Source organism: Xylona heveae, assembly GCF_001619985.1.
Source record: "Xylona heveae TC161 unplaced genomic scaffold L228scaffold_2, whole genome shotgun sequence".
Classification (NCBI taxonomy): domain Eukaryota; kingdom Fungi; phylum Ascomycota; class Xylonomycetes; order Xylonales; family Xylonaceae; genus Xylona; species Xylona heveae.
In genome coordinates, this window is record NW_017264194.1 from 2693766 (window position 1) to 2714570 (window position 20805).

Here is a 20805-nt window from a genome sequence, read left to right on the forward strand (position 1 = left end):
TGTTGATGCTGTGGAACCATGCATGATATGATGCTTGATAACGACCTCCTCTAGCTAGACCTTTGTAGCTGTCCCTCTACCCAACAGCCCCCTCTCAACATTGCCATTGAACCTGACCCGTCTCCATCTGACCACATCCCCTGCCATACTGCCTGGCTCGCATAGCTTCTTTCAGAAATCAAAGCAATATTATCTTTCGTTATGGCTGCATTATCGTGTCGCTCTTCCCGTGCTTTGAAGTACCTCCCCAATGGTAACCGCCAAGTTCGGATGTTCCATGACACCAGCAGTGCTGCCAATCCGTCCCCATTGCTTGCGTCGGAGAGGACCTCACAGTATGCTCCTCAGAGATTAGTTGATTTGAAGTCGGAATGCCGCCGGAGGGCCTTGAAAGTCAGCGGGTCTAAAGCAGAGGTGTGTCGCTGCTCCTGAACGTCATTGTATCCTTGTGCTGATATCTCCCACGTAAATGCATAGCTGGCTCAACGCCTCATGAGCCACGATATCGCACATTCTCGTGGTTTTTCGTCGGTTGTGCAACAAGTCTCAAAGCGATCAACCCTCTCTGCAGCTACCCCGCAATTGAAACGGGAATTCAATGTCTCGACAGCTATGGGAGCCGTGCGCGATGACTCCACCATAGATTTCGCCTACATGCCCGACCTTAGTGAGTCGCAGGAGCAGAGGCGCGAATGGGTCCGAGTCCCGCTCTTGCCTGACAACTATGCTCCCCAGCGCTCGGGTGCTAACAAGGAGGCTACTGAAGCCATAGACACGGTGAGTCCTTTTTGCTTTGTATGCTATCACAATATTCCCCTCCATATCAAGTTCCTGGATCTATGACATGGCAACCAGCAAACATTGAACAAAATTGTTCACATAATTACTGCCCCGAAATATCGAATATACCCGTGTTTCTAAATCACCTGTTGTTTAGGTCATTCGCCCCGAGATTAGCACCGTGAGCCCGGACAACAGCCACGTTTCAACCTCATCGGCAGTCACAGATGTCCTAGACAATTCTGCCGCGGGAATCAACACCCAGGGTTTGGCGGACAGCCTCTCGAACGTGGCGAGTAAGCTGGCAGGCACATCTGCGGAGGAGCTGAAACAACCTGGAACACTGAAGACGTTGTGGAGCGGGTTTCTAGATGACTTGCTTGGCCCGAAGGGATCATCAAAGCATTGAATTGCCCGCTCAACGAGAGCGGAAGTAGCTCATTGAAAGCGATTCTGACCATGAGGACGTTGAAAGATTAATATCTCAAATGTCGAACATAGGATATTTTCCAAATTTCAATTTAATTGCATCATCATCAAATAATATTGCTTTTAACAATACAAAATTTTGCCATAGCGAGGTAAGGAAAGCTTGCAAAGTGCCAGCACAAGAAGCAAGACTTTCATCGATAAATAATATTTGATTAGGCGTAATTCGTTTCTTAGCGTCCAGCGACAACGTTCAACACACCACCATCAACCGCGATGATCTCTCCGTTGACGTAACGGTTTTTCGTCAAGAAAAGCTACTCCAGAGTTAGTGGAAAGTACAGCATCCAGGCAACCATAATTAAAACTTACCACTGCCTGACCCATTTCTTCGTCATGTCCAGCTCTTTGTGCAGGGACATGACCCTTCTCTTGCACTTTCTCTTCCGGCAAGGCACTCTTGTTCCTTTCATCACTTGCCTTTGCAGTCTACAAGATGATGTCAGCGGCTTCATACAAACGATTCCATCAGACTCTTGGCTTACCATCTCGCTTGGGAAGTAACCCGGAGCAATACTATTGACTCTGATGTCTGTTCTCTCAAACTCTGCCGACATCAATTTCGAAAGGTGTACTGTAGCTCCTTTGGCGGCGTTGTAAGCGAAGTGGCCTTGGGCATTTCTCATCAGGCCAGACATGCTGGAGATTACAATGACGGAAGCTGAGCGATGGCCATGAGTTTCGACGCCAGCTTGCAGAAGAGGAAGGAAAGCAACGCTAAATTGTTCAGTTATGCAGCCCCTCAAAGCGAATTTGAGCAACGTACGTAGTGAAGTAAACCGATGACACGTTAGTGTTGAAAGTGCTGTTCCATGACTCGAAGTCTTCATTATTCCAGAGCTTCTCTTTCAGTTCCTTAGCCTCGGAGCCTTCAGGCACTGCCTTTGGTCCTGCAATGCCAGCATTGCAGACTACACCAACATTAGCAAACAATGCATCTCGAGGGCTGCAGAAAATGTGTGCAATTACCTAGAAGATTAAGGTATTTCTCTTTGGAAGAAATCTCAGAAACCAATTTCTCAAGGTCGTCCTTTTTGGTCACATCACAGGGCCCGACACTGTAAGGGTTAGCCAAGAAGACGATGATTTAGATGCACAGGACGGCATTACGGAATAATTTGGCCACCCATTCCAGGGGTATGCGTTTTGGCGGCATTTTCAAGCACCTCCCATCCTGCACACAAGTAACATGAGTATGGAGATGAGGCACGGACAAGAGTGTCTTAACTCACTTCGACCGGTAATGTAGACCTTCGCACCTGCAAATCAAATGTGTTAATGAATCTGAACAACAGAAGAAAAGAGTAGTACAAACCATTGGCTGCCAACGCCTGCGTGGCCATTAACCCAATTCCAGTTCCGCCACCAGTGACAAGGCAAACATAGTCCTTGACAGAAAAGAGTCTTTGAGCATTAAGCTGTTCAGTAGAGGCCATAGTGGGCAATTTTATGTCGTCAAGCTTTCAATTAGTTGAGATTTTGAAACAACTTTGGAAAAGGTACGTGTGATAGGATTGATGATAATCTGGATGCAAGCAGACTCTGGCGGTGCTTGATTGTTTGGCCTTATAAAATGCTTCTTCTGGTCATGTCATAGCTACCTCGTGCGGTCCTAGCGCGGGGGAATGAACATACGTCATAACGACAATTTATCCGACTTGTGGATATAACAAGTGGAGCATTTGTATCACAAAATACTTTCCGAATACTGCACGGTAATCTTTTGCTCATAATAATATCCAGCCAATCTAGAGCGATATTTATTTACTTTGATATGACTTGTTTCCATAAAATACCTTATACATGTACAAGGACTCCCTGACCTTGTACTCTTCAACCACAAAAATTTCCTTGGCTTGCTCCAGAAATATCTTCTTGGCAGGGAATACTGTCATTATAATTCCAGGCCCATTGTCTCGTGTACTTCCGTATTCCCTCGTTGTCTCCAGCAAATGCTTGTAGAGAACTATTTAAAGTGATGATAGGGACTGCTACATTCCAATTAGTTCGGACAAAGGTCATATAAAGACCAATATGCGGCCTGGAGGCATTCCTTACCGACATGACCATCTTGTGCACGAGGCCCTCAAGATTTTTGATTACTGATGACTGATATCCAGCGAATTCGTACCATATCTGAAGCTGGATGCCGTGACTGGGAACAGCCAATAGACGGTGTGTCGTGAAGAAAAGTAGGGATGTCAGTGACGAGCTTTGAGGACGCTGACATCCTCTATGCTTCCCCCACCATCTCCTTCAGTACCACGTTGACCGTTGCCTGAAGTCGTCTGTCCCTCTTCCCGAATCTCTTCGGCTACAAGCTTCTCCACAATCTTGGCTTTTGCAGCTGCTCGCTTGTATCTGTCATCAAAGTCGGACACAGCATCTTCGGTATTCTGAGTTGAAAGGCTTGCTGGCTCAGAGAGAGCGTAGAGCGTCTGGATGTGCTTTTCCAGCCGCGGGTTGGCTGAAAGAGTGGCTAAGAAATCGTGGCTTTCAGTTTGGTCACCCTTGCCGTTGAGAGATTGTTCAAGAGAACCGGAACCGGGCGCAGTTTTGCATTGATTTGCGCTTCTCGCAGATCCTGATAATCTTGTCCTAGGGAGCCTTCCAGCCCAAATTGTGGATTTGCCATGTAATTTGCCCATTGCGCGGTATTTTTCAAGGCCCTTTTCAAGCCCAAAAGTACGCCCTTCTATACGTCCCGCCTGGGCGCCATCTGCCAAACCAAGACGGTAACCATCATCATAGAACTGGTCCTCCAGATTGAGCAAACCATCGAAAAGATCGTCTCCCAATGATTCCGCCGATCGAGCGCCCATTCTGATCGAGTTGGTTGTGGAAATAATTACTCGGAGACAGGCGGAGTTTCCCGCTTGGCCGGCGATTGCGGAATCGCGGGGCTGACTCACCCCACTATTAAGCCCTCACAAAATAACTTTAGTCCGCGACGCTGTCCCTTTGAGTCAAAACCTCAATACAATTTCATCATGGCGGAAACTGCCAAAATATTACCCCAGCCGGGAAAGAAAAATGTTCTGATTACTAGCGCCTTGCCCTATGTCAACAACGTCCCCCATCTGGGGAACATTGTAGGCAGTGTGCTTAGTGCCGATGTTTTTTCAAAGTACGCTTTTTCTGCACGCTCTTGATATCCCTACTTTGAATACTGACCACTGCGCCAAAGATACAACAAGGCACGCGGCCGGCCTACGCTTTATATCTGCGGTACGGATGAGTATGGAACTGCGACTGAGACAAAGGCTCTGGAGGAAGGTGTGACGCCGCAAGAGCTGTGCTCAAAATACCACGCCGTCCACGCCGAAGTGTACAAGTGGTTTGAGATTGAGTTTGATTATTTTGGGCGAACGACGACCCAGCAACAAACCGACATTGCTCAGGACATCTTCTTGAAACTCCACAAGAACGGCTTTCTCACCGAAAAGACCACTACGCAGCCATACTGCGAGAAGCATTCGTCGTTCCTTGCTGATCGCTTCGTTGAGGGAGAATGCCCACGATGCGGCTATGAAGATGCGCGTGGTGACCAATGCGATAAGTGCGGACATCTTCTCGATCCATTCGATCTGATCAAGCCCCGTTGCAAGCTTGACGGTGCCACTCCCGTGCCCAGAGACACCAAGCATATCCACCTGCTCCTTGACAAGCTTCAGCCCACCGTGGAAGAATGGTTCTCCAAGTCGAGCGAAAAGGGCGCTTGGTCTAGGAACGGGCGCATGATCACCGAGAGCTGGCTCAAGGAAGGCTTGAAGGATAGAGGAATCACCCGCGACCTGAAATGGGGCACGCCCGTCCCACTTCCTGGTTATGAGGATAAGGTGCTTTACGTCTGGTTTGATGCGTGCATTGGCTACCCTTCGATCACGGCAAACTATACCAAAGACTGGGAAAAATGGTGGCGCAACCCAGAAGAGGTTGAGCTGTACCAATTCCTTGGAAAGGACAACGTGCCATTCCATACTGTCATTTTCCCCGGCTCCCAGCTGGGTACCGGAGACAAATGGACCATGCTCCACCACCTTTCGACCACCGAATACCTCAACTATGAGAATGGTAAATTCTCAAAGTCTCGCGGAGTCGGCGTGTTTGGAAACAATGCCAAAGACACCGGCATTCCTCCAGACGTTTGGCGGTACTTCCTCCTCTCCAACCGGCCCGAGACGGGTGACACTCAATTCGAGTGGAACAAGTTCATCTCCGCCAACAACTCCGAGCTGCTGAACAACCTCGGCAATTTCGTGAACCGTCTAGTCAAATTTGTCGGATCCAAGGTCTACAACGGCATCCTCCCCGACTACACCAAGCTTTTCAACGACCCTAGCTTCGTCGAGGCCCGGGACGAAATCAACTCCCTTTTGAAGACCTACGTTGAGGAGCTCGAGGCCGTCAAGCTGCGGTCTGGTCTGGAGACCGCCATGCGCATTTCCGACCGGGGCAACCGTTTCCTGCAGAGCAACCGTCTAGACAACAAGCTTGCCGCCGAGGAACCAGACCGTGCTGCCGCCGTTGTCGGTATCGGCATCAACCTCATCTACCTCCTCGCTAGCATCATCGCTCCTTACATGCCCGCTACTTCAAAATCTATCCTCGAGCAGCTCGAGGTCCCCTTCCTCCCGATCCCTGACACCTGGACCGCCGACTACATCAAGCCCGGCCACAAGATTGGCAAGGCCAAGTACCTCTTCAGCAACATCAAAGCCGAAAAGGAGCAAGAATGGCGCGAGATGTACGGCGGCACTCAGGCCGACCGCCTCAAGAAGGAGGAGGAAGCTGCCAAGGCCGCCGCCAAGAAGGCCGCGAAAAAGGCAAAGAAGGCCGAGAAGAAGGATAAACCGGCACCAGAGAAGAAGACCGTCGAGGCTGCCGAAAAGGGCGGTGCCCAGGCTATCGCCGACGACAAGGAAGCCGTTGACGCCGTGACAAAGGGCGTCGAGCAGGCCACTTTGCAAACATCTTAGACATTTCATTTCTTTCTTCACTCATCTTGTTTTTCTTCTTTCTCTTACTTCTCAACATATTTCCCCCTCCCTTTTTTCCCCCCCGAAAAGAGTCCTGTTTTTTTGTCATATCCCTCTGCGACAAGATGAAATATAGAGAGAGCAGATTCCGGAAGTTTTTTTTCCACACACATTTCAAGAAATAAACAATCTTACCAAAAGACATAGTCCGCGACATATTTGGCGCACGAGTTGAGAGGGCGGAGTGAAGGCGATTTGCGATTTGCAAGTCATGCTCGGGGATGCTGCATTATGAATGAATGAAATGACGAGGAGCGTGTTTCAGGGTGTTGAGAGGATGGGCGGCGAGTGCGTGCGGATGTCAAAATCATGTCAAAGTCAAGGCCTTCAGCTATCTATGTTGCAACCTAGATCTTTCATAAAGGAGATGGGCTTAGAAGTTTCGGGCACATTATATCGTTTTCTTTTTTCTTTTTGTCTAGAGAGATACTACTAAATTACTAAATTACTAAAAGAAATATTCGAGACGCTCTTCAACTAATTTTCATTTACCTAGTGCAGTGAGCTGTAGTATTGGTTTGCTGTCTTCCAATTCCAAGATGTGGTTCATCATTGACTTCAGATGGATGTACAAGTATCAAAAATTTTGTTTGTTATTGATGAGAAAGGATATCGATTTTAGGTCATTAAATCAATGAATCAAAGACAGAGACTATGTACAACTCAGGATGCCCCTTTGGTTTGAGCATCAAAGCCAACGACCATGCAATCGCGGGCGAAACACAAAGTTCGACGCCTTCAGATTCTTTGCGCCATTCCGTACTCGACTGGATAAATATGCATTGCTGTGGGGGAAAGGGAAGTTTCGATAAAAGGAAACAGGGTGGACAAGAAGAAAGAGAGGGGTAAAAAAACGAAGATAGCGGAAGAGAAAAGGAAAAAAAAAAGAAAAAAAACAAACAAAAAACCGATTGGTCGCTTCGAGCCTTCAATGCGGAAAAAAAAAAAGGAAAAAAGCAAGCGCGAAATTAAAAGTCAGGAATCCCTAAAAGCATAATCCATTGTTTCATTTGAATTCTTTTTGTTTTTACCTCTTCTTCGTTCCCGCCCGAGGCTTGCACTCATCGCCATTGACACTGTGGAGCATAATTTTGTTCGGCGAATTGGGAGTATTAAAAGCATATCCTTTGCTCCAGTCGTAACTGACGGCATAAGCAAATATCGAGCCGGTGCGGTTGAATGCGGTGGCGGAAATGGTTCCACCGACTTCAGGATAGCCCTTGAGTCTGTGCTTGGCGTCCTTATCCCAGAAATGGAAAGTGCCATCACTTCCGGAGGTGCTGAATGTGCCGTGCACAGGATGGAAATTGATCGAGTTGACAGAGTAAACATTGGTGGTGCTCGTTTGCCCAGCGGGCGTTTGTCGGTGGCACTTGAAGGAGAAATTGGAGCTAGTACACAGAAATGTCAGTCTATGTGATATTATATCCACGAATGGAAAGGAATTGACATACTTGCTATCCTTGTCTTCAACGTATTGAATAGCGCAGCGGCCTTCAATACTGCCAACTGCAAAACCAGTTGCGTCGTTGAAGCACGACACCACTCTCGTTTGCCACTTCAGTGGGCTTTGCATTGTCTTGTAAAATTTCGTAGGATCATTTAAGTTTACGACGTTGATGTATCGGTCCGCGGTACCAATAACGAGCAATCGATCCTTGACATCCATCGTATACACTCGTTCTTGGCATTGCAGGGTTGCCACTGGGTTCGACTGTCTGAGGTCCCAGTATTTTACCGTCTTGTCCCACGATCCAGTAACAAGCATCGGCGAACCTGAGCCGGGCGCTTCAATGAATCGAACGGTGCGAATGGGTTGCTCGTGAGCGGCCACCTGCTGTGGACTCGTGCTGCCGCTTGCAAGGTCCAAAAGTCGAGCGGCCTTGTCAGCGCCAGCGCCTACAACTTTTCCGCCATCCTATACAAAAGCCAGAAAAATATTAGCATAATGGGAATCTCGGGACACAAGATCCAAAGCAACAACTGTGTGGGAGCCTACCTTTGACCAACAGCACGACAGGACGGGTGCTTCATGTTCAAACAGAGCTTTGCCCTCGCTCTGACCCGTAGGACTAATCTCATAAATGCGAACTTTCTTGTCCCAAGATGCTACTGCTAAATGCTCGGTCTGCGGCGAAAAGGAGAGTTCTGAAATGCTGTCTTCCGGAGGATTGTTCAGAGCAACGTCTTTGGATAGGTCGCCCTGCGTCGGGTTGGAAGCGGCCGCTGAAGTCGCCGCTGCACCGAAAAGTCCAGACATCTTGTAGGTCTGTATTGAAGCTCCGGCAGTCTTGACAAGTCCTCAGAGGAGCAACGCTTTCGTCGGAGGTTTCGCGCCGTTCAACTGCCAAACTTAGATTCTAAACGATATATAACTTAGCCCGCGTAGAATATGCAAGCGTGCTGAACCTATGGCTTACGTAAGGATTTTATAGGCACCAGCAGGCACAATAGGTTGCGTCCATTGACCACGGTTTTGGGTATCCTCACGTCTCAATTGATTGGTTGAATGCTCAAGGCAGCTGTCAGGCAATTACAACGAAGTTCCAGAATGCTTACTTGATTTTTCGTTTCATCTGCCTCAACACTACAAACCTTGATAATTATTTGAATATAACTAAGGTAGGCGTATCCAGTAAAACGTACTCCCGTACTCGTAACTTTCTAGCACCATTTGCCCTCTACTCGAGGCGATACGCGCTTTCCACGCTAGATCCACTCGGCACGTGATCGCCAAAACTACTTTTCTAGCCCACCAGCAGCTCTTCATAATTCTTTTCTTCTTCTTTTCTTCTCTACTCCTCGCTCAAAGAATCGCAGTCGAAGCTTACAAACGGAGACATCTTTGGATGTTTCAGCTGAAAAGCCATTTGCTTTGGGAGAAAGTCCCCGGACATCCTGCATATTTGCAGGCCTGCGGAAACGCGTCGCCATAGAAGCATGCGGCTACCTCTCGTCTTCTCTCTTGGTTTCTTCGAGCTCCAGCACTGCTCGACTTCAATTGTCGCTAGCTAGGTCTCTGATTGCAGGTGGCAGTGACCATATGGATGAAGATACGAGTCCGCGCTCTGCCATTACTGCTGTCATCTGGCTTGACTCTGCGGCTCTTGGATAAGGTGCTGGTTACAATCCGAGGTTTACTGAGGGGTTCAGGGGACGTTGAGAATACTTTCGTCGCGATCGATAGTAATGCGATTGCCCGTCGTCTCCCTTGGGGTGGAAACATGCCATAGGAACGGGGGTAACTCGATGGGGCTTATTCTTGAGGCGAGGGGTCCCATTTTGAAGTTTTTTTCAAGGAGTCTGTAGCTTATATGCAAAGCGGATTGGGCCGTGCGATGCATTCATTTTCCTGAGCAGAAGTGCCAGAGATGCAGCCCGATCAGAAGCTCGGTCGAACGAGTCAGACTCGATCACATTTAGCCAACATTTTGGGAAACGTTCAGGTGATGAAATACCAATTCATAGAGTCAAGCCCCGAGTTTGCCGTCGATCCCAAAGTGGCGACGGTGACTTTGACGAGAAAGGATTGCCATAAGGTATCTGATGAACGTTCCAATCTGTGGTCTTTTGTGCGCTGTTAGGTCGATGTTATCTGCATATGCGTAGGTTTAGGTAGTATTGAAACAGTTCAGGAAGGAAATTCTTCCGGCTTTCGTAGAACATCGACTTCAATATCGTACATTTACCTAGATTATAGGGTTTGTAACGTAAGGCAGCCAAAAGGTCAATCAATAGTTGTGTTTGATGCAAGGCTGCAAAAACAACCGTCGCAGAGCAAAGAAGTGGTCGGTCCAGTATGCCCATGAGCTATCTTAAAAGCAAATCGGGATCTTCATTACTATGGAGCTCCTCAAGAGAATCCAGCCGGCTCGAAATGGTGCCATGGTTGATTGTTATAAGACATCATCGCCAACGCTCAGAGATGCCCCTATAATCTCGTTTTACCCGAAGACAATGCTAAATGCTCCTTCGCACACAAACTACCATGAAATATCTAGCCAGAAAATGCTTTTTGCGTTGACGAAACTCCATAACTTATATATCACTCCCGGGATACTAGATACTCTAAAATGTTGCGCCCAATGGCACGGATTCGTGTACTAAAAGAAGTTGACTCAAAGCTCTAATCTTTCCTGAGATTCCCTCGACCTTTTGCATCTGGAGTATCTTCCTCGTCGCTGCTTGTGCCTCCTAGGCTATATCTTTCACGATCATGCTCATTGCGTCCATGGGAGTTCGGCGCCGTCAGATCGTCCAATTCGCTCTCGTCAAAATCGCCAGCTTCGAGATCTGCATTTTGACGCCTGTTTTTGAATGCCTGCAAGCCGGAAACAGTTCGTGAGCGTCCTTGGTGAGCTTCAGATACATGACCGTTGCTCGTATCTGGAAACAGTCCACGATACCCTGCGGTTCGTCTTCGGCCTCTCCAGACAAACCAGCCCCAAACAGCCGCAGCAATGACGACCACAACGAGAGCCGCTTCACCGGACCTATAGTAAGCATCCCACTTCGCTTGCTGCAATTTCTCTTCCTCCTCTTTCTCTGCAATCGTACTATTTGGATGCCCGCCGACGCTGGTCTCTATGCCTTTTTCGCCATCAATTCGACTGTCTGCTGGAACGCCGCCAATGCTGGCAATGTCCACACCCATAAATCGATCAAGCATGTCCCGACTTCGCCGTGCGTAGTCGAATGGTACCATGTGACTGGAATTGTAGAAGAGGACGTACGTCAAGTTCCTGGCTTCTTGATAGATACCAGCCGGTTCACCTTCAAACGTCCAGTGACGACGTGGGGCCCATGTGCCAGGGCTAAGTTCAAAACCTTTGCCTCCATTCCATTCCATATTATGGATTAGTTCTTCCGTGCCAAGATGGTTACAAATCAAATCCTGATCGCCCGAAAAGAGTACGATGGGCACATGCTCCAGCAGACTCGGTAGGAGTTGGATAGACGGCTTGGAGTTTTTAGCTCGAAATTTGCTGCTGACTGCACCGGAACACTCCGTCCAGCCGGCCTTCTTGTCAGGATTGATATGAAGAGCTCTGACAACCTCTGGACGACGAAGATAAGGTGTCACATTGCTTAGGTCTGGGGGCCAATTCATTCCGCAGCTCGGATAAGTGTCAGACAGACGAATATCGTACATGTTGATGCATCCCTTGCCGCCGTCCGAGTGGGTATTTGTAACTCGAAGGAGCTCTTGAAGGATATCTTCGCACTGACCGACGTCAACGTGGTTGGCCCCATCGGGGTTGTTCAAAGCCTGAGTGCAAACGGATTGCTGGGATTCGAGCCGCTTCGCATCATCTGAATCACCTTGGACGAGTCCACGATTGTAGGCAAACGGCAGGTATGAGAGATATTGATCCACGGGTGAAATCCAACCGTTTCCGATAAGCAGGCCCTTTAGCATCCATCCTTTGCCGCGGTTCAAGATCTCCTGAGCTATATAGGGGATATACTGTCCGGCATATGATTCTCCTGCTATATAAAGCTGCACTCATTTTAGTCTCTGGTGATTGCAGATGCGTTAAATCATTGTTGGACTTACGTCGTCGTGCTCGTAGTCTGGGAAAAGACTGAACCATTTCTCCAAAAATGTTATAAACTGGTCTGCCATCTCGTCCAAGTCATGGATGTAGCTATCGGTGTCTACATAGCTGAAACCAGTGCCAACCGGCTGGTCCACGAAGAGCACATTCGCAAACTCGTCCCAGGACCCTTCGTTGTACGTGAGGTTTCCGTCTTTTGTTAGCCGATATGGTCCAATCTCCATCAAAGCCCCATCCATGGAGCTGCAGCCAGGGCCTCCATTCAACCAGATCACTGTACGTTGTTTGTTCGCGATATGCCTGTTCTGATAAAACCAAAAGAACAAGTTTCCATGGTGTTCCGGAGTAATCTCGATATGCCTTTGGAAGTTCGTCAGTATATCGACTGGCAAAAGTATGGTTACATCACTTACCCAGCATGCATCTTTAGCAATGGGCCATCTGGAGCGCCAGGCAAGTCATGGACAAAGTAGTCAGCAGCAGCCTTATCGGCCGCTGCTGAGCCCGTCAAAAAGGAGCAGAGTAGTAGATTGCATATTAACACCACCCAAGCTCGACTGTGGAGAGCTATTCTGGGGGTCGAGTAGCCATATGCTTGCATTTTCTTTTAAAGGTAAGAAAGCCGGAAGATGCAGCTTTCCTTCAGGAACGTCTGTCCGCAATCCTCATGGGGTGAATAACAACCCCGAAAGGGACTTTCAGGTGTACAGTAGCCCGGGATAGACGATGCGCCAGCGCAGTACAATTATGATCGGAAAACGTCCCAGATCGGATCGCCTTTACAAATCAAGAGGGCTTTTCAGCCTATTGAAGGCAGAATGCAATATCGGAGTTTCGCTGGCTTGGGCTGAGTATCCTAAATGGCGGAAAGGGTTCCGGAGCATCTAGCTAGGTGTCCCGAAGGGCGAAACAAGTGGCCGTATGCGTCACCGTATACACTCTACGGTTGCCCATTGGATCTATGCTCGAGAGGTCAACCTACCTACTTTATCCAATTTCCTGGCGTAGGCGGAAGTCTCACGACGGTTGTTTAGCCAACCGCCCTTGTGCAGTCTACTATGCTACGAGATTTTACTTTCCATGACGAATGACATTAAAAACGTAAATTCACTTTTGAATTTAATTTAGCCTTAGCAGATCTATAAGATATCGTCCAAGGCTTTCTCCGAGTCCTTTTTGATCAATTCAACCATACCCTAGGATAAGCACCGCATTAGTATCATTAACAAAGGAAAGACATTGAGCTTTAAAAGCCCAAGTGAAAGAGCCGGAGGGGCATACTTCAGGCATAGTGGGCCGACCGTCTTTGTCCTTGACATAGCGGAAGGGCATCTCGGTGCTTTCATGCTTATTGATTTTCAATTCCGGATAGTCCACATACTGGATTTTGTCCAATGGAACTTTTGAGAAGATTGCTTAGCTCCCAGAACTGCGTGACATTGGAGCATGAAAATTTAACTCACTTTGATCCTGGATGACGATCCTAGTCACCCTTACGGCGGTATCAGTTGTCATCTGAACAGGCCCTAGTCTTCGGCCTTCAAAGCCTTTCTTTCTCAATTCAGAGGTACGATCTAGCAAAAGCCGTCTTAGCATCAGTGTGATCACAAATATCTTAATACACAGACACAACGGTATTTACCTCTAGGGGGATCGTCACCTAAGACAATGCCAGGGGGTTAGCATGTATCATTCTCGAAGCAATATCTTTACCATTTTTGGGGGTTGCAATACCAAGAATGCCTCCGAATAGGAAGACGTCAAATGAGCCCGCATCCTCTGGCGACAATTCTTTTTTCGCCGCAGGGTCCAGTAGGCAGACGGAACCTTTCTTTTCTGCGTAAATTGTCTCTACGCTGCGGTGTTCGACCTCTAAGCCTTGCACGTGTTGGAGTTCCGCAGGCAATTTTAACGTCTCAGGAACAGAAGAGAGACAGAATTTGGCGCCATTCTCGTGCGATTCTCGAGAAATGGTGAGGTACTCAAGAGCAGACCAAGGTCCTAACTCAGGATCCAGGTGCTCCACCACATAAGTCTTTCCGGCATGGCCGCCTTGAGGCGATTGAGTGAAGGCCATTGTTGGTCAATTTTTGTTTCTTCTTGTTTCTTCTTTTGATATCTTCCCGCCAGTCTTATGTGGCTGTCTTCATGTGATACTGCTATCTCCTAGACCCTTAAAAAGGTGGAGCGTTTGCAAACACTTGTATTGATATTTTCTTCAACACGATCGTGCATTTGCTCTTATCGACCAGGCTAAGCTACTAAGCGATCCCAAAGTCGTCTCGTTCCGGAACACACATAAAACCACCGATATGATACACTTACATTGTTACCGCAGTAAGGTTTGTGCATACCGACCAACCTAAGGTAGAGAGCCCGCTGGAGAGCAACCTGGTCGGCCTACGGGGTCCGCGACCAAGTTTCAAGTTCGGCGTCCATCCCTAAGCATCCTGGTAACCAATCGAGCCCGTCGAAGGGTCACCATCCGTTCCTCATTATAGCGGGGGGGTCATGGCGATCACTAGTCTACAGCGAGCTACGGAATGATGATGATGATGATGATGGATCTACCGGTAAGGTTATATGTGAATGCTTGACGCAACAGCACATGAAAGAGATTACGGAGACGAGCTGTGACCGCGTTAATGACCGAGTAGCATGCCCTCTCTGGATGCATCCATCCGTGGAGCGGCACTTGGCAGGCTACGCTGCCGTAGAGGAGGGAGACCGGCGACCTACACGACCTACAGCTGGACCACGCTGTTTCGAAACCCAAAGTTTCACAGTTGGATGGAACAAGAGGGACACACATTAGTTAGAGTAACTTATCTTCAAAGAAGGTGGGAGGCATCCCTACCATCCCGCCAATGATAAGTCCTTGATGCGGCGCTACTATGACCGTCATTGGCTTGCGCATCCCGTGACGTCGTCCCCCAGTCGAAGTTTATCAGAGTATGGCCGCCCAAAAGACAAGAAGTGTCTACTATCCCTCTCTAGCCCAGCCCAAGTCATCGTCCACTAAGACAAGGGACTGATCGCACTTGCACCCTGGCTCCTTGGCCGTGAAGGAAACGGAAGGTTGCTTGTCAACTTGCCGAGCTTCGCAGAACCCTCCGGCCGCCATTCCTGCATATAACTCTTTCCCCTCCAAAACCTTCTCGCCGTCTTTTTGAGTAGCTGCCTTCCTTATTATATTTTCCAACCAAAGAGACTGTCAATTAAAACCAGAGAGTCCCGACAGCCTTTCGCGGCAGCAAAGAAGCGAAAGCAGAGGCAACTTTGCCCTCTACTCTTCTACACAAGTATAGCCGAGGGTGACGAAAGTCTACAATTGCTCAGGCCACGCTTGCCTGCGCCGAGGTGCGTGCTCCAGTAACTTCGCTTCACCACCGCTTGAGATCCGTCATTGTATATCACCATTCGTGTCCCGGGTCGCTCCTTCCTCTGCGCTTCTTATCACTCGTCTCTTCACAGCTGAACCGCTTAGCTGACGGCCATTCTAGCGGGAATCGCCTCTTTATCATATGATAGAGGGTATCTTCGTTAGGTGATTTTATACACCTAAAGCCTAAAGCGGGGCAGTGCTCTCACCACGCAACGACATCAAAACCCAGATTCACGTCGAACCAGCTTTTAAAGCTATTTGAGTGTGAAACGCATCAAAAATCAACGCTGCGAGCCACAGTTCTAGCCGATCTATCTGAACAAGCCAGTTTTGAACGTCCACTTATTCCTTGACTGCACGAGACGTCCCAAATCCAAGATGAATCCTCACCAGAAGAACAAGATTGATATCAGCGTAAGTGTTAATCAATCTACACATCAAGCTTACAGCTCATTGCGGGCCTGGCTCTTCTGTTCGGTCGTGGTTGCATTTCCCGCTAACCCGGTGTTTATCGCAATTTAGTCGCTTTCCGAGGAGGAGCAGCGCCTCTTCCGACTTTACGGAAAGCTTCCAAACCGCAATGATCTTCTTCAAAACAAACTCAAGGTGAGCGAGTTTACCTTTCAACGTGCGGTCTGCGACGCGCGACGTGAACAAATCTAATGGGCACTGCAGGAACGCAAGTATTTCGACTCGGGAGACTATGCGCTTTCAAAAGCCGGAAAAGCTACTGATGTCGGTGTGACCTCGATTGGATCTCAGCACCCTTCTCCTGAAACAATCCCTCATCTTGCCCCCTCTCCTGGACCCCATGGCAATGGCAACGGCAACGGCCAGCCTGGACACAGTCATAGTATGCAGAACGGAAGCCCGGTCAAGGAAAGCAGCTTCTTGCATCGGGGCCAAAGCATTGACGATGGCGAGCCGGACGAAAAACCCGAGAACCCGGAGCTTCGAGAGGTGAAAGTGAGCCCGCCCCCGGCCAGAGAGGGCGTGCCGATTCGGTGGCAGCACTAGGAGGGGAGTGCTGGAGAGGAGTCTCGGAGATTTGTTGTTACTGCCTTCTTAACGATAGACCAGAAGCTGTTGACAGGGGTTTCAATCGGCGCGTTTGGAAGGCAAAAGCTGACGGCCCGCCATGGTTGCATAAGCAAGCACACGCACACGCACACGCACACGCACACGCACCACCACCGAGTCCCAAGCAATTCAAGCTGGCGTTTCTCGGACAGATGCTTTGATATTTTCTCTTGTACTTGCCGTTGCCTTTTTCAGTGGGGGAACAATTCCATATCGTCATTTGATGATCTTGTCTCATTTGCTTCGAACCCTCTGTGATGGATGGCTGATCGGAAGTATCACGGAGGAGAAAATGTTGCTCGGATGCTACGGTGTTCTTGACCCCTGGTTATGGGACTCTTAGGTCGTTTTTATTCTCATTTAGGGAACCTTATTACACTTTTAAAAGAAACGCCAACTCATGGTCTTAACTTCCGGTAGCCTTAAGCCAGTGACTCGAGGGTGCATCAACAACATCCTCAAATGGTGCCACGTGAATATATCAAATCACACACTCCGATATTTTACAACACCAGAGCCTTTTCCGCCATAGCCTTTGCCCCGTCAAATGTCTTGTTGCCACCAATAAAGCCACTAGCATGGGTGAAGACGCAACCCGGGATTCCGGCGACTTCGTCCAACTTGTCGTCCCGCACGCCGCGCCAGGCTGCGGGCAATGGTTTGCGGCTCTCAAACGAGTCCTTTGCGACAGAAACCGCTTGAATGCGCCATTTGGCGCCTTCCTGAGGACCTTCAGGGTACAAGACATACAGGACCTTCTCCTCCTGAGGGTGCTCTGCCTCAAGAGTGTACAGGTGGTCCTTCCACGGCACAGATCGCTCCAAAACCATGATACGGCCGTTGGAATCGATCTCCTTGCGCTTGGCATAGGACGCATGTACGACAGCCCGGGCCGGCAGCCAAGCACGGTGGTAGTATTCGAGCTTCCGCAGGAACACGGTGCCCATGAGGCTCGATGCTTGCAAGAAACGCTCATCCTCCTCCTTCTGAAGCTGCTCGGCAGACTTGCCTTCGGTATCTTCAAAGTTGGCGTTCAGGTCGCCGACCAGGGAGCCCAAGTTGATGCTGCTATCTTGGAATCGCTTCTGCAGGTGGGCGGTATCTTTGGGATCGTAGACGGAAATGCCATTGTCATGCGCATCCAAGGCCTCCACAAAGTCCGTATACAACTTCTCGTACAGAACCTTTACCTCTTCCGCCTCCTCCTGCAGCTTGGTCTGTTGGGCAATAATCGACTTGCCAAAATGCATGTATACGAGACCTGCACTGGACAGTTTGGTCGCGCGTTTGGGGAAAGTCGTGTCAAATGTCCGCTGGTGATGATCATACCGGTTGGAGGCAGGGTTGTACTCGCCGCCAACATCCACGACGGTGTGGCATGTCGAGAGCAAAGCAGGGTCGCGCGTACGGATCAGAGTCGATGGGTTGTAGGTGGGCAGGAGTCGAAGAAGGTATACTGCAAGCGCTTCGTCGGCGTGGAAGTGGCCACTATAAATTTTCAGATACATTTGTCAACATTATGCCCTTCGCCCCAAGATAGAAGATCCCAGCAATGCCCATGTTCTGCCAAAGGAGCAGGCTGGAGCTGTTCTTCGGGGCAGAGATACTTACTTGTGGGTGCCAATGACGGCGGGGGTGGAGCGATCGACCTTCAGTCTCTTGGAAGCAATTTCTTCGGCCATTTTGAAGAATCTTCGGAACATGCAACGGAGGGGAGGTCTAGATAGGTATCTGCTTTAATTTGACGACAATTGATGAGAAGAAACGTCTTCGATTTCTTCAAAGATTCCGCAAGACTTTAATTTTTGCTACGGAAACTTTTGAGATCTCTACCTACCACGGGTAAACTAGAAGATTTGGTATTGGTGGGTGTGTCGGTAGCGAAGATCTTGTCTGTGTTCAGGGTCTGTCAGCCACACCGTCCCCGCTATTGGCAGCCAAATGATCCAATAACAAAGGTATTATTACACAATCACATAGTGGATGCTTAAGCAGTCAATCTACTCGGCTGAATATTGTCACGATCATGCAAAGCTTCATTAAAATGAAAATCGGCTTTAACATAACACTGGATACCGTTCAGAATTCTTTAGTATTTTGTTGAAACGGAGCCAGGCAGGAATGTTGCATGTGATTTCTGATCCGGACACTCAGTAGCATTTGAGGTCAGCTACACAAGTTATAAGATGGATAATTTCAATTCCATAGATCGAGGATCATTTTAGTCTCAGAGTGCCTTGGATTCCATACCTAATCAAGCTTGTGTCTGATACAATGTGTTTGGTTTTACAAGCAGGAAAATGCACACACGACACTTTCCAGGGTCAATTTTGTCCCAAGGCACTGACGCCATCCACAAGACATAGCTAGACCTTTGCTTGAGGAACCACAATTGCGTCAAACATTTACGAGAGTGTATCCTCTTACCAATATACCCATGGAGACAAGGATCTGAGATATTTCTTTTTTTCACATTAGCTGATAAATTGCATCAAAAGTGTTTCGATTCTCATGGCCACGTGGAGATAAGTAGCCAAAAAGGTAACAAACGCGGTTAAAGTGTCGGTCAAGCTGCAGCAAGTTCTGGGCCTCATCAGCGCTACTCTGAACTGCTTCACACCGCCCTATCAACCCACATTCTCCCTCCCCCCACCTTCAAAAGGCCCTGACGTGCACGAGGTGCGTCAATCCGTTCAGTCAGAAACTGAATCGTTCTGACTGGCGCCTCGAAACTGGCTGCGCTCTCGCGCCTGCCTCCTGTTTGTTGCACTCATGTGGTTATTCCGGATCCTCTCTTCGGCGGTCTTCTTGGTGTCTATCCTGCTCACGGTGCCCCTCACTTTTGACGTCGGCGGAAGGACCTGCGGCCTGGCATTCTCCCTCGCACTTGCAACTTATTACTTTCTTTACTGCGTACTTCGGATCGCAACACCAGAAAGGTCACGGTTTCGAAAGGGTCTCGTGCACGCGCTCAGTTGGACGCAATGGATTGTCCTTCCCACGCTTATGATTGCCTGTCTCAATAGATTTTCTGTGGACTCTGTCAGTAGCGCAGGATGGATCGAGCGCACCTTTGACGGGAAAAGAGCTGCGGACAAAGGCCTGAGTGAATGGCTCTTTGGGCACAATGGCCTGTTTGAGACGGCAACCATCGGGAGTTGGGACAAGGTCCTTCAATGGTCCACTCCTGTCTTTCAGCTTTCAGAAGGATTTTGCAGCCTGCTAGTGATTCAGTCTGCTGGGCAGATCAGTCGGTGGCTCGTTAATGGAGAACGGGGTGAAAGCTGGATGGTCAGTACCTGGTCAAATCATGTTTCTTGGAGATGTATGACTGATCAAATGCTTTTTTTTTCGTAGATTGGTTTACTCGTCATGTCGGCTTCTATCATCTCAAGCTCCGTATACTTTCTCTGGAGGATCACAACCTTTCCCGAAATTGGAAATGTTGACGCGACCTTGATTGGCGTCGCCATCACTTGTGCAGTGTTCTTGGCCGCGTGGGGAATTGGAAGTGGAAAGGGCAATCCAGTCGAGAGTTCACTTCTTGTAGGTTACCACGGAGAATATCAGACCGTGAGAATTTCATGCTAATTCAAGTAATAGTTTGCCTATATCACCCTTTGCATCTATCAAATCTTCACAGACTATCAACCTTCTCACCCAGCCGAAAGTGTCCCGCCGCCAGCTCAACAGGATTTCCCCCCATTTCCGCCGGCCGTCATGGCTCCATACACCACGCTCCTGCATGCTCTTTCGATCTTACCTTCCACCATTCATGCTGCATTTAATTTTCTCCTGGCCGCATTGAGTACAATCACGCCCTCAGTGTTCATCTCTCTCATGTATCGGTCTTCTGTCCTCTACGCCTCAACTAGAATCATCCCAGCTGTTCGGGAGTCTGGGGCTCGTGCGCTGTCTCAAGAAGCCTCGCTTGAAGATGATGACGGTGCAGGAAAACTTCTTGGGCTTCTAAGCTGGTTCAGTCCGAGCATACTGATTGCCGTCTACACGAGTTTGCTGATGCAGCACTTTTCGTCCACAGCAGGCGACGGCGTGGCGGGGGAATGGTTGACCAGCCAAGTCGGTGATGCTGGCGGAAATCTATGGCGCTGGATCAATCTCGGCGGTACAATGGCATTGTACACTCTGGAGCTGTATCTCGGCAAGGCCGACATTGACGGCGGGCTAACTGGCCATTGGAAAGCCGATTAATCATCATAAGAGGAACAGCCGGTTGAGCGGCAGACCACTCAGAGAAAGACTGGACATATCAATCCAGTGCAATCCAGTGCGTTCTAAATCAAAAGGACTAGACGTCGTTTGTTCGAGCCTGCGCGTGCAGCCCACAGCCAGAGCACGTCCTGATGCAGCACAGCAGGACCTTCAGTACACCTTATTAGAAGCCCGTTTCAGCTTCGGATGAAGCTGTGGAGAGGAGACGATCTCATCATCATTACCCTGCCATTTTCTTCTA

At 48.9% G+C, this 20805-nt stretch overlaps 10 protein-coding genes across 10 annotated transcripts; 4 read left to right on the forward strand and 6 right to left on the reverse strand.

The window, feature by feature from the left end:
• Window positions 1–73: 73 nt before the first annotated feature.
• On the forward strand, window positions 74–1318 carry L228DRAFT_244586 (hypothetical protein). The gene is made up of 3 exons (XM_018331965.1): window positions 74–414; window positions 478–777; window positions 938–1318. Exons 1-3 carry the CDS (start codon window positions 202–204, stop codon window positions 1187–1189), a joined length of 765 nt encoding a protein of 254 aa, XP_018191254.1. The 5' UTR covers window positions 74–201; the 3' UTR covers window positions 1190–1318.
• Window positions 1312–2855, reverse strand: L228DRAFT_259090 (NAD(P)-binding protein). The gene is made up of 8 exons (XM_018334132.1): window positions 2585–2855; window positions 2502–2528; window positions 2380–2443; window positions 2239–2327; window positions 2036–2180; window positions 1755–1986; window positions 1582–1698; window positions 1312–1526 (listed from the first exon to the last, which is right to left on the reverse strand). The coding sequence occupies exons 1-8, from the start codon at window positions 2703–2705 to the stop codon at window positions 1443–1445; spliced, it is 879 nt and encodes a 292-aa protein (XP_018191255.1). The 5' UTR covers window positions 2706–2855; the 3' UTR covers window positions 1312–1442.
• Window positions 2856–2977: 122 nt separating this feature from the next.
• On the reverse strand, window positions 2978–4107 carry L228DRAFT_259091 (hypothetical protein). Its single transcript, XM_018334133.1, has 2 exons — window positions 3328–4107; window positions 2978–3260 (listed from the first exon to the last, which is right to left on the reverse strand). Exon 1 carries the CDS (start codon window positions 4089–4091, stop codon window positions 3471–3473), a length of 621 nt encoding a protein of 206 aa, XP_018191256.1. The 5' UTR covers window positions 4092–4107; the 3' UTR covers window positions 2978–3260; window positions 3328–3470.
• A 152-nt stretch (window positions 4108–4259) lies between these two features.
• Window positions 4260–6248, forward strand: L228DRAFT_266159 (methionyl-tRNA synthetase; the record flags this gene model as incomplete). Its single annotated transcript, XM_018334817.1, has 2 exons — window positions 4260–4396; window positions 4457–6248. 2 exons carry the CDS (start codon window positions 4260–4262, stop codon window positions 6246–6248), a joined length of 1929 nt encoding a protein of 642 aa, XP_018191257.1.
• Window positions 6249–6906: 658 nt separating this feature from the next.
• L228DRAFT_280926 (WD40 repeat-like protein) lies at window positions 6907–8653 on the reverse strand. Its single transcript, XM_018335843.1, has 3 exons — window positions 8308–8653; window positions 7763–8226; window positions 6907–7699 (listed from the first exon to the last, which is right to left on the reverse strand). Exons 1-3 carry the CDS (start codon window positions 8566–8568, stop codon window positions 7336–7338), a joined length of 1089 nt encoding a protein of 362 aa, XP_018191258.1. The 5' UTR covers window positions 8569–8653; the 3' UTR covers window positions 6907–7335.
• A 1423-nt stretch (window positions 8654–10076) lies between these two features.
• L228DRAFT_259094 (pheromone-processing carboxypeptidase kex1) lies at window positions 10077–12705 on the reverse strand. Its single transcript, XM_018334134.1, has 3 exons — window positions 12280–12705; window positions 11866–12226; window positions 10077–11808 (listed from the first exon to the last, which is right to left on the reverse strand). The coding sequence occupies exons 1-3, from the start codon at window positions 12465–12467 to the stop codon at window positions 10435–10437; spliced, it is 1923 nt and encodes a 640-aa protein (XP_018191259.1). The 5' UTR covers window positions 12468–12705; the 3' UTR covers window positions 10077–10434.
• Window positions 12706–13005: 300 nt separating this feature from the next.
• L228DRAFT_280928 (DUF431-domain-containing protein) lies at window positions 13006–13943 on the reverse strand (the record flags this gene model as incomplete). The annotated part of the gene is made up of 5 exons (XM_018335844.1): window positions 13006–13062; window positions 13148–13266; window positions 13330–13440; window positions 13509–13526; window positions 13580–13943. The coding sequence occupies 5 exons, from the start codon at window positions 13941–13943 to the stop codon at window positions 13006–13008; spliced, it is 669 nt and encodes a 222-aa protein (XP_018191260.1).
• Window positions 13944–15629: 1686 nt separating this feature from the next.
• On the forward strand, window positions 15630–16268 carry L228DRAFT_236776 (Endosulfine-domain-containing protein; the record flags this gene model as incomplete). The annotated part of the gene is made up of 3 exons (XM_018330867.1): window positions 15630–15665; window positions 15774–15857; window positions 15927–16268. The coding sequence occupies 3 exons, from the start codon at window positions 15630–15632 to the stop codon at window positions 16266–16268; spliced, it is 462 nt and encodes a 153-aa protein (XP_018191261.1).
• A 295-nt stretch (window positions 16269–16563) lies between these two features.
• L228DRAFT_244597 (putative UPF0160 protein C27H6.8) lies at window positions 16564–18182 on the reverse strand. The gene is made up of 2 exons (XM_018331966.1): window positions 17943–18182; window positions 16564–17819 (listed from the first exon to the last, which is right to left on the reverse strand). The coding sequence occupies exons 1-2, from the start codon at window positions 18011–18013 to the stop codon at window positions 16835–16837; spliced, it is 1056 nt and encodes a 351-aa protein (XP_018191262.1). The 5' UTR covers window positions 18014–18182; the 3' UTR covers window positions 16564–16834.
• A 921-nt stretch (window positions 18183–19103) lies between these two features.
• Window positions 19104–20543, forward strand: L228DRAFT_266165 (ICE2 family protein; the record flags this gene model as incomplete). The annotated part of the gene is made up of 3 exons (XM_018334818.1): window positions 19104–19622; window positions 19689–19877; window positions 19935–20543. 3 exons carry the CDS (start codon window positions 19104–19106, stop codon window positions 20541–20543), a joined length of 1317 nt encoding a protein of 438 aa, XP_018191263.1.
• Window positions 20544–20805: the final 262 nt, after the last annotated feature.

Excerpts from the sequence above, each read along its gene's own strand:
- L228DRAFT_244597 (XM_018331966.1), bottom strand. The coding sequence starts at position 18,013 with ATGGCCGAAGAAATTGCTTCCAAGAGACTGAAGGTCGATCGCTCCACC. Across the intron at positions 17,820-17,942 it reads GCCGTCATTGGCACCCACAA|TGGCCACTTCCACGCCGACG; the intron begins GTAAGTATCTCT and ends GAAAATTTATAG.
- L228DRAFT_280926 (XM_018335843.1), bottom strand. The coding sequence starts at position 8,568 with ATGTCTGGACTTTTCGGTGCAGCGGCGACTTCAGCGGCCGCTTCCAAC. Across the intron at positions 8,227-8,307 it reads TGTCGTGCTGTTGGTCAAAG|GATGGCGGAAAAGTTGTAGG; the intron begins GTAGGCTCCCAC and ends GCTTTTGTATAG. Across the intron at positions 7,700-7,762 it reads GTTGAAGACAAGGATAGCAA|CTCCAATTTCTCCTTCAAGT; the intron begins GTATGTCAATTC and ends TCTGTGTACTAG.
- L228DRAFT_259091 (XM_018334133.1), bottom strand. The coding sequence starts at position 4,091 with ATGGGCGCTCGATCGGCGGAATCATTGGGAGACGATCTTTTCGATGGT.
- L228DRAFT_259094 (XM_018334134.1), bottom strand. The coding sequence starts at position 12,467 with ATGCAAGCATATGGCTACTCGACCCCCAGAATAGCTCTCCACAGTCGA. Across the intron at positions 12,227-12,279 it reads TTGCTAAAGATGCATGCTGG|GCATATCGAGATTACTCCGG; the intron begins GTAAGTGATGTA and ends GAACTTCCAAAG. Across the intron at positions 11,809-11,865 it reads CAGACTACGAGCACGACGAC|CTTTATATAGCAGGAGAATC; the intron begins GTAAGTCCAACA and ends AAATGAGTGCAG.
- L228DRAFT_244586 (XM_018331965.1), top strand. The coding sequence starts at position 202 with ATGGCTGCATTATCGTGTCGCTCTTCCCGTGCTTTGAAGTACCTCCCC. Across the intron at positions 415-477 it reads TCAGCGGGTCTAAAGCAGAG|CTGGCTCAACGCCTCATGAG; the intron begins GTGTGTCGCTGC and ends GTAAATGCATAG. Across the intron at positions 778-937 it reads CTACTGAAGCCATAGACACG|GTCATTCGCCCCGAGATTAG; the intron begins GTGAGTCCTTTT and ends CCTGTTGTTTAG.
- L228DRAFT_259090 (XM_018334132.1), bottom strand. The coding sequence starts at position 2,705 with ATGGCCTCTACTGAACAGCTTAATGCTCAAAGACTCTTTTCTGTCAAG. Across the intron at positions 2,328-2,379 it reads ATGGGTGGCCAAATTATTCC|TGTCGGGCCCTGTGATGTGA; the intron begins GTAATGCCGTCC and ends TAACCCTTACAG. Across the intron at positions 1,699-1,754 it reads GTTACTTCCCAAGCGAGATG|ACTGCAAAGGCAAGTGATGA; the intron begins GTAAGCCAAGAG and ends ATCATCTTGTAG.